General features: G+C 36.6%; 1 protein-coding gene across 17 annotated transcripts in view; it reads left to right on the top strand.

The window, feature by feature from the left end:
• Nucleotides 1–17,632, top strand: part of REV3L (REV3 like, DNA directed polymerase zeta catalytic subunit) — a 189,342-nt gene that overhangs the window by 62,473 nt on the left and 109,237 nt on the right. For 13 of the 17 annotated variants that reach the window (XR_012433354.1, XR_012433355.1, XR_012433357.1 and 10 more), the window contains 2 exons: nt 10,848–11,037; nt 16,108–16,182. Coding sequence is in view for 13 of the 17 variants with exons in the window: in XM_005551601.5 (XP_005551658.3) it covers nt 10,848–11,037; nt 16,108–16,182 (265 nt within the window). In the remaining 4 variants the exon portion in view is untranslated. Of the gene's footprint in view, nt 1–10,847; nt 11,038–15,526; nt 15,695–16,107; nt 16,183–17,632 lie in introns of all 17 variants that reach the window. The other 4 variants (XM_074036902.1, XM_074036900.1, XM_074036903.1 and 1 more) reach the window with 1 other exon arrangement.

Raw genomic sequence — 17,632 nt, 5'->3', positions numbered from 1 at the left:
CCTCTCTTTATTTCTGCCTGTTTTCAGGGATATTTCTCCCTTAGGTATTTCCACTGCTCCCGATTATTAGGACAGGGACAGGTCTGTTGCCAACAAACCCAAGATGGTGGAGAAGCCAGTTGTCCACCTCAGTTATACTTTTTCCAATTTAGCAACTCTGAGTTGGGAAAGTTTTCTGCATGCTTGGTGCTGGACCGATTGAGGGGAGGGGCACTGTGATTATGAAAGTCTAATTTGCTTTCTTTTGCTTAGAGTTTTTTCACTTCTTTGTGGTCTTGGGAACTGTCTCCTTCTCATATTTGAGTTCTGGGATATTGCTCATGATCACGTCAGCACTGTATATGTGGTTTTGGTTTTCTGTGGCGGTGAGTGAAGCCAGCTTACTTCTATACCACCGTTTTAGAATCAGAAGTCTCTGTCCATTTTTAAATTGTATTGTCTTTTTATTATTGAGTTGTAAGAGTTGTTTGTTCTAGATACAAGTCCCTTATCAAATATACGATTCACAATTTTTTTTTCATTCTGTGCTTTGTCTTTTCAACTTTCTTTTAGACAGGTAAAAGCTTAAGGTCCTTCAGTATTCACCTACCATAAAATATGGTTAAATAATTTACTAGACTTGCATATAATGTTAATTACCCATAGTGTTTTATTTATTTGCATTTGAAGGAGGATTTAGATATTTATATACAAATTTGACCAGACAGTAAGTTTATCTTAACTTTTAATGTTGCTTTAAATTGTCTGAGATGAATTTTCATGTCATAATCAGAATTTTTTTTGAGACTTTGGTTTATTTATGTTTCAGTTAAAATACTACAAAAATTAATGTGTGTTACCATTCTGGCTAAATTATCTGAAACTAAAAAGTATTTGTCTTACAAGCCAGAATTTTATTTTTCACTAAGATTAATAATACTAGTTACTTTTATGACATTTAGTCTGAAAGGTGCACATTTTCTTGGAGATTTGTGCTTGAAACTACTATTAGAAGCTTTGTTTTTTAAGACTGAGCTTTTTAGAAAAAGTTATACCATGGTGTGTGCCTTTGAGCAGTACCCATATAGTTTCATAGTCATTGAAAATCAAGAGAATTACTGATTTACTTTCTGTAACAATAATTGCATATTAAATTGCTTATGAACTTTGGATACATCAGATTTCTGACATATTAATCTTAAAAGAATTATATTAATCATAAAATTACTGTTGTTCAGTTTGGAGGTTGACCCTTAATCCATTTATGCCTAGTGTTCCATTATTGGGCTGCTAAGCTTGTGGGAGTTCTTTATATGCTACTGCTCAAGGTCATCACCAAAGTCTGATTTTTCACACACAAAAAATTGCAATCTCTGGTATAAATAGGTTAATTGATTCCCTTCTAGTTCCCTTACATAAAGGGGAGATGTTAGGACGTTATACATGTCTTCATTGTTTATAAGGAGAAAGAAAATACTTTATAAGGAGAAAGTGAGATTTAAATCCATCAAAATTTCTACTAGACTCAGTTGAAAGCCTTCTTAGAGGCCACCCAATTTGAAAAAGACATCCTGTGCATCAGTTTTACAGTAACAAATTCTTGGTTCTCCGACATCAACTGTGGGTGCTCTACAATTCTATTCAGTTCTGACACTGGCTACTACTAATGCATACCCTACAGGGTAAGGGTTCTGTCTGATAGTACTGCTCACTTCAGACACCAGCCACAAATGGAGTCCCTAGGCTCCCTGCACTTCTGCCCTACCTGAGGCTATCCAGGAGCCCCCAGCTACCAGTCTTCTCATTGGTACACAGATAAACATTTAACACTTAAAAGAGTCCAAACGTTTTAGGAGCTGTGTACCAGGACCAGGGGCAAAGATCAAATATATTTTTCTTCTTTTATCATAGTATCACACCCCCTCTTATAAATTTTTCATTTTAATTATTGAACTTTTCAACTCTGGAATTTCCATTTGGTTCTTTTTTATAATTTCTATCTCTTCATTGGTACTCTCTATTTGGTAAGATGTTGGTCTCATACTCTCCTTTAACTCTCTTGACATGATTTCGTTTAGTTTTTTGAAATACTAATAATAGCTGGCTTAAAGTCTTTGTCCAGTAAGTCTAACACCTTGGCTTCTTCATGAACAGTTTCTGTTGTCTGCTTTTATATATATATGTATATATGTATGTGTGTGTGTATATATATGTATGGCACCATGTTTTCCTGTTTATATGTTTTACAATTTTGTTGAAAACCAGACATTTTAAATTATGTATCATTTCTGGAACTTAGATTCCTCCCTACCCCCCCCCCCCCGCCCCCAGTTTGTTTTTGTTGTTGCTGTGGTTTATTTCTTTAGTGATTTTCATGGGCTAATTTTTGTATAGTCTCTATTCTTTGAAGTCTCTGCTCAGCTGGCATAGTGGTCAGTTAATGGTTGTCCAGAGATTGCTTTAAATGCCTCTTTTCTCAGCTTTTGCTGAGGGGCTCTGTGAGTATGTTGGGGCAGAGCCTCAAGATCAACAAGAGGCAAAATATTAGTCATCTGAGGTTTTTCCCGGGCATGTACATAGCCCTACATATGCTTATGGCCTTCTAAATTCCTTTGACTGTATCAAAGTTTTTCCAAGCCCCTGGTGGACATTTCATTCCTCAGTTTGTACTTTTGAATTTTTTGGTCAGCCTGTTGTTAGACCCAACTGGTAAAATTCCTCCATGCAGCTACAGTGTTAAATAATTGCTGTTGATTGTGTTCCACAATGACTCTGCAGCATATAGGGCTCTTCACGTAGAGTGAGCCCTTAGTCAAATCAAAAAAAGGCAAGTGCTAGGAATGGAGTGTTGTTCAACAAGCTGCCACACAAGTCCAACAGTGGCAGTTTTCTGAGGGTAGCTACAGCTTTGGAGGAGCTCCAGATGGGTTCTGGCTTGTCCAATGGCTGCCTGGCTGCTAGTTTTTACAGCTACTGTAGATGCAAGGCTTTCATTTTCAAGACTGTTTTGAAGCTGCAGAGGGAGGGATCAGATTAGAACAAGTTAAATGCCACAAAGCTTGCTGTTTTAGCATTCATCTGGTGTTCCTGAATAAATACTTCTTGGATTGTTGCAAACCTTTAATTTCCAGAGTTCGGGAAAAGGTTGCTTTTGACAGTTTTTGCCAGTGTTCTTGTTGCTTTTATGGAGGAACAGATATTGAAAGATCCTTACTCAGAAATTTTGTAAATGCCTCTTTTCAGTCCTATGTACTTTTATCTACATCCTGCCGCCAATCTCTGATCCAGCCTCTTGTTACTTACCTGTCTCTTATATTTCTACTGGATCCTTGGAACACTGGTTCCATGGCTAATATGCTTATATTATCAAAATTTCACTATTAGCCTCCCCTTCTTGCCTGGTAGCCCACTCAGGGCTCTGTCTCTTACATCTCACATAAATCAAAATACTCAGTGCCTCTCTTAAATATCAGTATTCCTCAGGGTTCTTGCTTAGGTCCCTTCTCTTGTATATCCATTCTCCCTAAGAAATCTTACCTAATTGTTGCTCATATTGGCAAATCTATCTTCTTCTCTAGCCCAGATCTCTTTCTTAAGCTCCATATCTATATGTGTTTCATTTAAATATCCATTTGGAAATTCTGTAGACATGTAAAATTCTATAAATGCAAAACAGAAGTCAACCCACCCCTACTTTACAGTTTTCTTTGAATGACATGATCATCCATCCGGTTGCCTAAGCCAAAAATGTAAGAGTCATCTTTGATTTCTTCTGCCTTATCCTACTCTCAAATTCCAGTTACCATAGCCTCTTGATTCAACTCCCTATATCCTTGACCTTTTCTCCACCTCCACTGATATCTCGACTGAATTCCTCCAGCAGCCTCCTAAACAGATTTTCCTTTCTGTAGTTCTGTTGCCAGTGTCCCCACAATGTGTCCACGGAGAACTTTATAAAATGCGAATCCATACAGGTCATTAGTACATGCATGTGCGCGCGCGCACACACACACACACACACTGTTCCTCTCTCTCATACTTTTTTTTTTTTTTTTTTTTTTGAGCCGGAGTCTTGCTCTGTCACCCAGGCTGGAGTGCAGTGGCACGATCTTGGCTCACTGCAAGCTCTGCCTCCCAGATTCACATCAAGTAGCTGGAACTACAGGCGCCCCCCAGCACGCCCGGCTCATTTTTTGTGTTTTTTTTTTTCAGTAGAGTCGGGGTTTCACTGTGTTAGCCAGGATGATATTGATCTCCTGACCTCGTGATCCACCCATCTCGACCTCCCAAAGTGCTGGGATTACAGGCTTGAGCCACTGCGCCCGACCTCATACTCCTTTTCTTTCTCTCCATTGCACTCCTTGTTTCATCCCACCTACACTTTTCCTATTCCCAGATGCCATGTTTCTCTTGCTGTCAGGTTTCTGTACATACTGAAAACATTCTTCTTCATTTGCTTTGCTTAATCTGATTCATAATTCAGATATCAGCTCAAAAGCACTTCCTCTGATAAGCCTTCCTAGATTCTCACAAGTCTGAGTTAGATACTTGTGGATATAGCCATAGGATTTTGTACTTATTGAGCACCTGTCATACCATACTGTAATTGCCTATTTATTCATTATTTTCTCCAAGTAGACTGTAAAGTCCGTGAAGGCAGCGGCTGTTTTATAAGCAGCCTGTGGTTTAGCACTGAACATTGGGTCTCCACAAATTACTTGAGTAGAGAAATCATGACCACATTTATGAATAAAGGAACCAACTATACCCAGCACTATATATACAAAGATACATTAGACAAATGTATGAATAAAGTAGACTTTTGAAACATCTGGTATTTCAGGGATATAGTTTCTCTTAGTAATGTGGGATTAATCATTTAAAGCCAATGATTCTAGATAAAGTTCTGTATATTTTATTTGAAGAAATAAAATGGCATAAATAAATGTGAAACTCATAAGTATTATTTACAAATAAAAGGAGAAAATGAAAGGAAACTGTTACATATTATGCTTTGTTTTGCCTTTAAGGCAAAATATATATATATTTATAATATAAATATATATATAAAACAATCGGCTATCACCTGGTCTCATGTACTATGTTATTTTATAACTAATTTTCATCTGACTATAAATACATCATAAACATTTTCTTATGCTAGGAAATACACTTAAACATCTCCTGTTGCTGAGGTTAGCAAACTTTTTCTATAAAGAACCAGATAGCACATATTTTAGGTTTTGAGGGTTGTAGGGTGTCTGTTGCTACTACTCAACTCTGTCTATAGCAGAAGCAGCCATAGACCATTCTAAATGGCTGTGGTGTATTCTAATAAAACTTTATTTACAAAATCAGACAGCAAGCAGCATTTGCTACAGAGCCACAGAGCTATTATACAGATATAACATAATTTACTTATTTCCCTATTTTTGGAAATTTAGATTATCTTCATTTTTTTTCACTGTTGTTAGTCATACTCGCCTCACATCTTAGTATCTGAATCTTTGTGTACGTTTTGAAGTTTTTCCTTAGGATAAATTCTGAAAGCCTAATTTCTGAGGCTAAGAGTACATCCTTATGACTTTTTTTTTTCCATGAGAATAGGTAATTTAACACTTTCTGTGACTGAGTTTTGTTTAGTTTGTTTTGTGGTTTTGTGGAGATGGGATAAGAAAGATGGAATAAAACTTAGAAAGACAGAAGCAAAGGAAGACTGGAAGGAAACAGATTGAGTTAATGATAGTGATATAAAACTTGAGATGTTCCAGGAATAAGAAAGTATGCAAATTTTTATAAACATAAATTTTCTTGCTCACATGCCAAGTTTTTCTGTTTTACAGCTCTGTTGAGGTTTGTTTAAAACCTTGTTTAGATTGAATTTAAGATTTGGGAGATGGGGTATGCAAATTACACAATAAATATTTCTTATTCTCCTAAGATACTCTTAGGCTATCACTATTTTTATTTTAATTATCCATCAGCTTAAAAAAAAAAAAAAACTTTTCTATTCCAGATGATGATAGAGAAAGAAGTCTAATTAATTAGAGCAGAGATTGGCAAGCTACTATCCATTGGTCAAATCCTTCTTGTTGCCTATTTTTGTACATGAAGTTTTATTTTAACTCAGTTATGCCTGTTCTCTTAAGTATTGCTTACAGCTGCTTCCAGGCTACAAAAGCAGAGTTATGTAATTGTGTCAGATACAGCATACCCCATAAAACCTAAAATATTTACTGTCACCTTCCAGAAAAAGTTTGCAAACCCCCAAATTAGAGGAATGGTACATTTAGTCTTTGTGTTTATTGAAACTGAATCTACAAAAATACCCCAAGTAATTTTGCTACAAATAGGCTAACAAGATTTTAGATGGGCAATTTAGAGATCAAATCAAGACACCTAAATTGCAGAATAAAATGTTGAAAAATGACATAGAAATGTTGGGATATAGAGGACTTAATGTTTTGTTTTGTTTTTGTTTTTTTGAAACAGAGTCTTGCTCTGTCGCCTAGGCTGGAGTGCAGTGGCGAGATCTCAGCTCACTGCAACCTCCGCCTCCCAGGTTCACGCCATTCTCCTGCCTCAGCCTCCCGAGTAGCTGGGACTACAGGCATCCACCACCACACCCGGCTAATTTTTTGTATTTTTAGTGGAGAGGGGTTTCACCATGTTAGCCAGGATGGTCTCGATCTCCTGACCTCGTGATCCACCCGCCTCAGCCCCCCAAAGTGCTGGGATTACAGGCGTGAGCCACCATGCCCAGCTGATGACTTAATGTTTAGAATAATTCTGGGTTCTGTGAAAGATGAAATTCAGAGCACCCACATACTCCCTGTTGAAGAGGCATCTGCCTTTTGTTATGTACTTACACACAATGGGAAGTAGCCAACACCACAGAGTTTGTTATGTACTTACACACAGTGGGAAGTAGCCGGCTCCACAGTTTTGCCATGGTGTCAAGTGTTGATGGCGCTTTTTAAAATAACTTTTGTAGTTTCTGAATTAGGGAACATCAATCAAATTGGAAGATTCAAACTCTTCAATTTTTGAAACCTGTGTACATGGGTTTATTCTCCCAAAGACGATCTTATTTCTGGTTGGACTTGTCTCACTTCAGTTTGCCATGATAATAAGAGGGAACCTTCAGAGGATGTGAAGGGGAGTTGTTGCTTAAAGGGTATGAAGTTTCAGTTAGACATGATGAATAAGTTCTGGACGTCAGTTGTACTGCGTGGTGACTATAGTTAATAATGTATTATATATTTGAAAATCGCTAAGAGATTAGATTTTAAGTATTCTTACGACAAAATAATAAGTATGTGAGGTGATAGATATGTTAGCTCGATTTATTCATGGTGTGTACATATCAAAGTGTCATGTTGTATACCATATATATGTACAATTTTTATGTATCAGTTTTCCTTAATAGAGTTGAGGGAGTAGGGATATTTTCTTTCCTTAAATCTATATGTTACCTAGAAATATCTAATGTCCCGAATCCTTTAAGAATCCAAAATCATTTAGTAGAAGGTTTCAAAATACCGTAACTTTCACTAATTTTATAAAAACATTCTTGAAAGCATCTTGTATATAGAACTTCTAGAAGTATAGTGGAAAAATACCTGGACTGAAGTCACAAGTTCTTAACTAGACCGCTAACTAGATGTTGAGAAAAGCTGGGTTTCTAGTACCAGCTACCTATCTCTGGACTTCTTTTAGGAGAAAAGCCACTAATTTTAATGCTAAATCCACTGATTTGGGGGCATTTTCTCATGGTTTAACCTAATCCTTACTAACGAGAGTTGTAGTAGACTAGTTTATCTCTAAAGACTTTACAGTTCTGTATCTCCACGCATTTGTGTGAGGTAGAGCTAGTGGAGGGAAATAAATAGAAGTCTGTATCTGGTCAAGATAAAGCAATGCTATTACAGAACTACAAATTTTATGGTAATAAAAGACATACTATTTCCCAAAAGCAACTGACTCTCGTGTTCATTTTTACACATTTCTCTTTCCTTATTTAACTTTTGAGTTTCTTATTTTATCCTGTTTCTTTCATTTTCGCTTTATATCATTCTTATTCTGTATTAGAGCTGTTAGTGCTATGCCAAGAATTTCTTGTGTTGTGGCTGTTCTTCAGGAGGTTGTTCCTGAGGAAGGTTGATGAGTAAGGCACTGAGCCATCTCTAGCTGCAGGAGGGCTGGAGAGAGAGGTGTGTCTTTGTTGATAGAGTGACTACAGATTTGGATGGCACTTCAGGTCGTTCAGGGTAGGAAAGTGCAATAAGCTGGGGACCCTTCTCAACCCCACACACCCATGTCCTCCTGTAACCCTGATGGTAGTTACATTAATTGTATCAGAGTCTCTCTTTTTTCATGGATGTGTTTCTTCAGATATTCAAACTCTTTCACATCATTCCTTTCTTCTTAAGCAGTTATTCTGTTTTGTTGTGGGTTCTTTAATTCATTTAATAAATATTTGTTAAGCACATGCCATGTGTTTTTTGTGGAGTTCTGGGGACATAGTGTTCATCACCTCCCTGAGAGTTTGCCATCAAATGGGAAAGTCAGATAAGGAAACAGGCAATTATAATACGAAATAAAAACTGAGGAATTAAGGAAGCCAACATTGACTTTTTTAAAACATTGAACCAGCATGGTTAATGGAAAGAGTATTGGTTTTAGGTTTTGTTGATCCGGATTCTATTGCTTAATAGTTATGTGACTTTGGGAACATTAACCTCCATCAATACTGCAAGATTATCCTAAGTTTTAGAAATACATAGGTAAAGCACTTACCCTAGTACCTGCTGAGTAAATAATTTCTTCCTTTTTCCTAAGTTGTACATCCCTAAATTGTTGTAATTCTGAAGCCTATAAATAGAAAGTCAGTTCCTCTGGCCCCTACTTCACAGGTGATGTGAAAACTGGATATAAAATTATTTTTAAGACACTTTGTGAACACTCTGCCCATAAACTATTAGTACAGTCCAGTTTTGTAATTGTTTCTTGTAAAATTTATCCAAAATTCCATTATTAAGATATATTGACTATAAACGAATACCTTAGGAATTTACAGTATTGCTTGTAAAATATGGCATTGCACCAGTAATTCTGTAATCACTGGTCTTGAATTTGTCAACTTAAGAGGAAATACTTCACTGTCTTCCCACCTCCCTCAACCTGTAGTTTAGCATACCAGTTACTCTTAGTCAAATTGTGGTTTTTGTCCGGAAGGGTAATGGTTATAACATTTATTCTTGAGATATTTAAAAAGCAGTCAAGTAAGTCATCAGTAAATTGATTAAATCTATTTTCTTAAGACTCATCAATATAGTTTGAATGTTCTCTATTTGAAGAATTGAAAAACTATAGAATTTAGGGATTAATACCATGTTGTATTTAGAAGTGAAATAGCCAAACTAGAAACTGAAATTGGTATAACAGCAACACAGGTTTGTAATTTTTCAAAAGCATGACAGTTGGTAGTTCACATCAGAATATTACCCTTGGGAGAATCAAATCTTGTTTCATTATGTGACTGATCTTTCCAATTTTGCTATGCTTTATGTAATAACTGTTCCAGATTTATTTTTCTGTCATAAGTGTACCTTAAAAATAAGAGAAGCTAATGTTATTCTTTATAAGAAATGTAAACATTAAGATATCAACACAATGTAGAACTATTTTCTCTATGTTTTATATAAATCATTCTAAATCATAAATGGGAAATAGTGATCAAACAAATATTTACGTTCCTACCAAAAGAAAAGGCCCAGTGAAGCAGAGTGAGGAGGGATAAGGGGTGGGGAAGAAGCCTGAGGCTTGTGTTGGTAGGAGCACCACAGTGAGACTGGGTGACAGCATGAGAAAAATGGATGTGTTCTTCCATCACTGCTGTTCCCTCTGTTTGAATTAGACAAATGGCACATACCCAAGGGGAACTAGGGACAATGCTCTGAGGACAGTAACCACTTCCATACAGCCCTGCCAGATTCATGAGAGCAATGGTGCATCTGCTTTTTGTTGCCATTGTTGTTACTTAACCTTGTCATGGACACATTATTGTTTCTGTGGCATTTCTTTTGTGGGTTCTCACTCATATTACTTTCTTTATCATGGCTATGCTGGATTGTCTGTTGGCAAGTCAGCACCATTTACCCTTTCGGCACCTTGACTGATACACTGGTTTCTGAGAAGTGTGCATGTTGGCTTTTTTCCCCTCTCATTTTGTCTCCCCTTGTTCCATACCACCAAATACAAAATTTAGATACCCCGAAATCCATTACAGATAATTGATCTGTAGAGATTTTGTTTTGATTTGGTTTTGTCTTTTTTTTTTTTCCTTTTAATGGCAAAATTTCATTTTTACCCTCCTTCCCACTGCAATAGCAAAATTCCACACACTGGAACTGCTTTTACACCCCCTTTCTCCCAGAGCTGCCTCTCTTTTAAGGAAGGCTCTTGTTTGAAAACATTAATGCCAAGAAAGGCATTCATTGATTTATTTAGTAAACTTTTTGTGAATTTTTGTAACCTTCATAACACTGTGCTAAGTGGTATTTATAGATGATTCAGTGAAGTACACAAAACTAGTTGGATTATGAGGGTAAAATAGTCAAAATATATTCATCAAAACTACTGTTTAAATCATACTATTATACAAAGCTTGTATTTACAGAATGTTTCCAAATGTTCTGTTGTAAAATGTAGTTAATACCGGTTACTTTCAACTATGGGTTAATTTTTTTCAACTCTTCCCTTAGATAAGCTGTGTTGCCATTATAACATTTAAATGAGTTTCATGCTGAGTTTTGTATTGTTAAACTGTGTCTGGAAGCTAAACTTTATAATGTGTTACATTTTAGGTCAGAAGACATGTCTTCATCTACATGGCATCTTTCCTTACCTCTATGTGCCATACGATGGTTATGGACAGCAGCCAGAAAGCTATCTTTCTCAGATGGCATTCAGTATCGACAGAGCACTTAATGTGGCTTTAGGCAATCCATCTTCCACTGCTCAGCATGTGTTCAAAGTGTCATTAGTATCAGGAATGTAAGTATATGATAATATATTTTATAATTTCTGTTTATGTTGCTATTCTATTTAGAGGAAAACACATTCAGTTGATATACTCTATTTCTTTTACTTCTAGTCTAATGCAACTGCAGTGAATTTCTTGCTGTAACTTTTTAACATGAATTTTTATGTCAGTGGAAGGTAGAGAGTCAACAGTGATTTTTGTTGTTTCCTTTTCCATTTCTCTGCTTCCTAGAACTATAGAAATTCATGTAATTTATTCAGCAGATATTTATTAAGTACTTTTTATATGCTAAGCACTGTTCTAAGTACTTGGGATATATTGCTGAACAAAACAAAGATCCCTGCCAGTGTGGAAGTTACATTCTGCTATGAGAAACAGATAATAACCAATAAATACAACATTACATTAATTTATTTGCTATATGATAATTAGAACGGTGTAAGGAAAGAATCTATACAAGCAGGATAAGAAGGATCAGTAGTATGGGGTAGGGAAGTAGACTAGTGACAATTTTAGAGTAATCAGGGAATGTGTCATTGATAGAATAACAACATCTGAGCAAAGACCTGGCAAAGTGAGGGAGTAGGAACAGCATGGAAGCCAGGTGACTGAAATGGAAGAGTAAAGAAGAGTTGGTCTAAATGAGGTAAGAGAGATATGAGAGGTTAGAGATTGTGAGGACCAGTGATTCTCAAAGTGTGGTTTCCATACTTTGGTTTCCTAGTATCACCTACTATCATTAGTTTTACCTAGCTTGACAGCCATGAGAATATACCTGTCAGATCTCCAGATACATAGAGAATGAGTGAATGGCCCCAGCTACTATACGCTCAATTCCAGTCTCACTCCACATGACCTGCTTTCCATAGGCTACTCTTACCCTGTGACTGAGTATGGCAAAGATACTAAAGCAGGTCTGTAAGACATCCCTCTGTCCACTTGAGATGAGACTGGTATCTAGGTCTGGTGGCTATGCCAGCTTCTGGCTCCCTTCTCATTTTCTCTTACATTTGGCATTTACTTCTTGGAGGACTCGGACTAACACACCTGGGAACTTGGTAATACTACATTCTTGGGGCCCTGCAATTTGTGTTTTAATAAGCCTTTCTGATGATTCTTATGCCTGCTTAAATGTTTGGTTATCACTCAGTAGGCTAACATAAGGCTTTGACTTTTACTCTAAGTTATTACGTGATTTCAAGCAGCCAAGATCTGGCTTAAACTGGAAAGGATTACTTTAGCAACTGTATTAATAATAGATTGTAGGGGGACAAGAATAAGAGCAGGGAGAGAATTAGGACATTAATCTGGGTAAGAAAATATGGTGGCTTGATATTAAGGTAGAAAAGACCTAGGAATTAAAATTAAAACAAAAAAGAAAATAGTGTGGCTTGAACTAGGGTGGTAGCAGGAAAGTAATGTGGAGTCATCAGCTTCTGGATCTATTCTGAAGGTTGAGTTAATATACTAGATTTGCTGTTTGATTGGGTAAGGATTGTGAGAGAGAAATCAAGGTTGGCTGCAAAAATTTAAGTGTGTTCTGCTAGTAAGACGGAAGGTGGAGGTGGAGCCAACTGACAGGAAAGCTCTGGAGCTCATACAGGAACATTTGAGTTGTTTTATCTCTGTATGAAATCCAAGTGGAGACCTTAAATCTCTGCTTTCTTCCACCTTAATCTAGGCTTTCCTCTGGACCATGATAGTATCATTTTAATTGAATTTCGTTCTATTTTTATCTCATTCCAGAGCAACAGAAGTACTCTTCTTATACTGTAAATTTAAAATCATTTAAAAATTCTTGAGTGGCTTCATATTGTTAATAGAATACAATTTAAACTTCTAGCCATAACCTATGTGACCTCACCCCTGTCTATCTCTGAAACTTTGCTTTCTGTATTCCATTCAGAAACAGTGATCTTCTCTCAGTTACTCTGCTATCCAAGTTGTTTCTCACCTAAGTTCTTTGTATATACAAGTTTCTTTCCTTGAGTATTCTACCCTTCCCCAAGCATTCAGATCGTTGACCTCTTCAGAGAAGTTTTCTTTGACTATCCCACTTAAAATAAGGTATTTTAAGTAGGGCATTATTATTATTGTTGTTTTTATTATTCTGTATCTCAGCCCATTATTTGTTTTCTTTAGCACTTAATACAGTTTGCAGGTATTTTAATTTTCATTTATTTACTTAATTTTTATGTGTTTCTTCCACTAGCATGTAAACTGCATGCTCGTGCACTAGCATGTTATGAGATGGCTCAATAACTATTTGGTTGGATAAATGAATGAGGTGAAAGTTTACACTCATCCTATAACAGAAGCAATAATTATGTTAGGGATAATTATCTACTTTATCTTTTAGTTTTGTTTATTCTTGATAGTTTCTAATAACTTTCCTATATATATCCTCATTTCAAAGTTGAGTCTCCAAACAGCCCAGTGAAATGCATAGTCACTAATCTTCCTGTATTTTTGTATTTGTTAAAGACATTGCCACATTTTTAGAGAAGTTGAGTTACAAATCTGGATACATGGGGCAAAAGATGAGCTGCTCACTCTTAATTTTTCATTGCAGTTTTCTTTTTTCTTCTAATTTTTTGGTCATTTTCTTCCCTAGATCCCCTTTTTCCTTCTCATTCACTCTACCTTCTCTAATTCCTTTACTCCTTCAATTTTTCCTACTTCTTTAAGTTACATAAAGTTGCATCTAGCTACCAAATTAACATTTATATGAGGTTTAACTGTATTCATTTTAGACTATCACTATCCTGAGGCTGAGTTAAGAGACAGGATCATGACCTTGGGCAAATTTCTGGGATTTCTTCTTACTCAATGATTTTAGAGAATCTTCTGTAAAGAGATTCTCAATCCATCAAAATTAATTAGGTGAGATTTTTCACTGTCCACACTCATTTTCCTTCCTGTTGATATACTTTAAAAACTAACTCTAATTACGAGATACAATTTTTTTAAACATGAAAACATCTACTTTCAAACTCTTCCATTCTACTTTTTTTCCCCCCAAAGAATCTCCTTGATAAGGAATTCTTTTGGCAAAACCATTCATCTGGCTGAAGATAGCCCATATTTCCAGAGAGCTACCTTTGTATGTATGAAACATACCATAGCAGGAAAGGGCTGTAATTAAGGTTGAATTTGCTAGTGAGAGAGAATGATATCATTTATGTAATGTGTCTTTCTTTAACCCATTCTTCATGGCAACAAAATAGGGTGAACAGCAGCAAACTAGACCGGAAGTGGTATTATATAAAGTTAAGAAAAGGGTGAAGGGTGAGAGGGAGGGATGGTCAGGTGAGACTTTTCTGAGAAGGTAAATTCAGCAGAGTTCTGAATGAAGATTAAACAAGCCATGCGGAAGTCCAGAGCAGAGCTTTCCACTTGAGGGATCGAGTTAGAGGGCCTGAAATGTTAAGAGTGGCTGGAGGAGAAGGAAGAATGGTATGACTTGAGATTGGAGTGAGAGGCAAGGATGAGATGAGGAACCCTTTAGACCTTGGTAAATAGTTGGATTTTTTTTTAAACAGAAATTACTTTATAGCAATAATACAGGTGGCTTAAAACAACTTAAAAAATTGTTTATACCCAAAATAATGACTCTGCTACCAAATTAGTCCTTTATTTGATGTCCACTACACTATTAGACATCACAGAGAGGTGGTGTCCTAATGAGAGTAAATTCTATTATCTACTGCCTGTCATAAGGGAACAATGTTTTTAAATGAAGAGTGATTGGGTTTATCCACCTAAAGATTTAACCATGTATTAACAGACCACTTTTAAGCCAATACAAAGCCTTTTATTTCATTCACAAATTTATACCTGTTTATGTATTGTTTCTAATTAATCATCTTTGAAAATAGTTTTCTGTATATCAGAGGTTGTAGTGTAGTTTCAGATCCTCCTGAAATGATGTGAGAGTTCAGCTTATTTCATCTTGCACCAAGGATTTCTCTCCCTGTTATGTAGTCTTTTGTTTCCCCCTTTCCTCATTCCAGCTGATACCCTGAGAAAAAACTCAGCCATAACATGATTAGGTTGCTTAAGTAAGTTCATGGTCTTTTTCAGTCTCTTACGTTCCTGTCTACACAGTTTTTTCAGAGGCTTCTCTTGATATTGTTGTGTGTTGCAGTTTTACTCATGTCAGCTACTGAAATATATGCTGTGTGTACATATAATAGGTAAATTGTCTCTGCCTATTGAACTTATAAAATTAATAATAAACAGCTGAATAAGGAAAGTAGTGTAAGTGTTGTTAAAGGACTTTGTTGATGAAGAACTTCAGTTTTTGTTTTTCTTTTTGTTTGTTTGTTTGTTTTTGAGATGGAGTCTTGCTCTGTTGCCCAGGCTGGAGTGCAGTGGCACAATCTCAGCTCACTGCAAGCTCTGCCTCCTGGGTTCACGCCATTCTCCTGTCTCAGCCTCCCGAGTAGCTGGTACTACAGGCGCCCACCACCACGCCCGGCTAATTTTTTATATTTTTAGGAGAGACGGGGTTTCACCGTGTTAGCCATGATGGTCTCGATCTCCTGACCTTGTGATCCGCCTGCCTCGGCCTCCCAAAGTGCTGGGATTACAGGCGTGAGCCTCTGCGCCCGGCCCGAACTTCAGTTTTTAACAAAAAAATGAGAGCCAGAAGAAGGTGACTGAAAGGTCTGTTTCTCTCATATGTAGAGTAAAGCAAACAAAAATATGTTTTCTTATATGTGGAGTAAAGAAAACAAAAAACCACTTAAAGTCTTAATGTTTGAGATTAAGGGTTGGATGGTTTGCTCTTCCTTTTTGTCCATAGTTTGTTCAGAGTGATAATTTTTAATTCCCATCATCAGTAATGCAAAGAAAGTGATATTTTTTACACTTTTTAAAAAAGCTTTAGTATTTCATATGTTAACCTGTGCTAGGTTTAACTGAAAGGTTTGGGTTTTTTATAATTGTTTTTTGTGGGGGTGGATAATATTAAATGTAAGACTGAATTTGGCCAGCTGAATCTAATTAGGGCAGTAAGTTGCATTATTTCATCTCTGAATTATGAAAATCATTTGTAATATCTTTTTCTTATATTTCAGGCCTTTTTATGGTTATCATGAGAAGGAAAGACACTTTATGAAGATCTATCTTTACAATCCTGCAGTGGTGAAAAGGTACAAAAATAAATGAAACCAAAACATGAATAACTATCATTTAAGTATTTTAATAATAAAAAAAATCTAGAAAGAAGGCCTCTATAGTTTGTAGTCTTATTAAAGACAGAGACCGTAAAATACACATGTATGTGTATAGGGAGAGGCCAGTGGCTTGAACTCTATGAAGGATGTTTTAGAGGTGGAGGCTCCCAACTGCTTCTTTCCTGTTACAGATTAGAGAGTTCATAGAAGTAAGTAAGGAGAGATTATGCTGCCATGTATGATGTTAGCCCTCTTCTGGCCAGACCTTAGTTCAGCATTAAGAGAAAGTTGCTCTTTAGCATCAAAGCAAGGAGAAATGTGTAGGAATGAGTCCAGAGCGAGAGGGCTTCTGAGATCTCAGAAACCTATTGACTCTTTTTACTAGATGTTGGTGAAATTTTATATTCCAGGTTTTTTGTTAGTTTTGGTTTTGGTTGTTTTTTCTTCTCTCAGTTAGTCTCCCTGCCTCTAGTTTATCCTCTCAATCATCTTGGAGCCCAGGTTATTGAGGGCAGGGAAGGGCACATATATGGAAGATTTTAATCATCCTTTCAGATTCAAAACAAGGATTTTCACTATGTATAGTAGCAAGCTAGGGTAAAAGTGGCCTTGGAGGTGTACTAAGTACTGTTTTTTCAGGAGGTCTTTGATGTTTTCAAGAATCTCTTCCATCTATCGGCTATTCCCATCTTTCTTTCCAATTCTATTTTAATGTTAATAAAACTTTGCTAATTATACGCACACGTTCATACTCATAGAAACACCTTTCTCTTATAGCCATTCTCCTTGAAAGATTTATCCAACTTCTTACCTCTCATTCATTGGTTGTTTGTTTGTTTGAAACAGAATCTTGCCCTGTTGCTCAGGCTGGAGGGCAATGGCACAATCTCAGCTCACTGTAATCTCAGCCTCCCGGGTTCGTGCAATTCTCCTGCCTCAGCCTCCTGAGTAGTCAGGATTACAGGCACCACCACCACGTCCAACTAATTTTTTTGTATTTTTAGTAATGACAGGGTTTCTCCATGTTGGCCAGGCTGGTCTAGAACTCCTGACCTCAAGTGATCCGCCTGCCTCAGCCTCCCAAAGTGCTGGGATTACAGGAACGAGCCACTGTTCTCAGTTTTCCCATTCACTCTTTAATTTATTCCAATATGGCTTCTACCCCAACCATTTACTGAAAATTGCTTTCACTAATGACCTCTGTGTTGCTAAATCCAATTTTAGGTCCTTACTTTTTGACCTCATGGTGATGCTTATGATGCCTTAAAACAATCCTAAATGTCAGCTTCTGTGATATATACCACCTCTAGTTTTTCTCATACCAGTCTGATCATTCGTATTTCTGCCATTTTGTTGGTTTCCCTTTTAACATCTATGGTTGTTTCTTAGAATTCTGCCTTAGACTTTCATCTTTTCTCTGCATATT

The sequence above is a fragment of the Macaca fascicularis genome, chromosome 4 (genome assembly GCF_037993035.2).
Source record: "Macaca fascicularis isolate 582-1 chromosome 4, T2T-MFA8v1.1".
NCBI lineage: Eukaryota > Metazoa > Chordata > Mammalia > Primates > Cercopithecidae > Macaca > Macaca fascicularis.
Note: the sequence above shows the minus strand (reverse complement) of the source record. Positions and strands in the feature narration are given on the sequence as shown.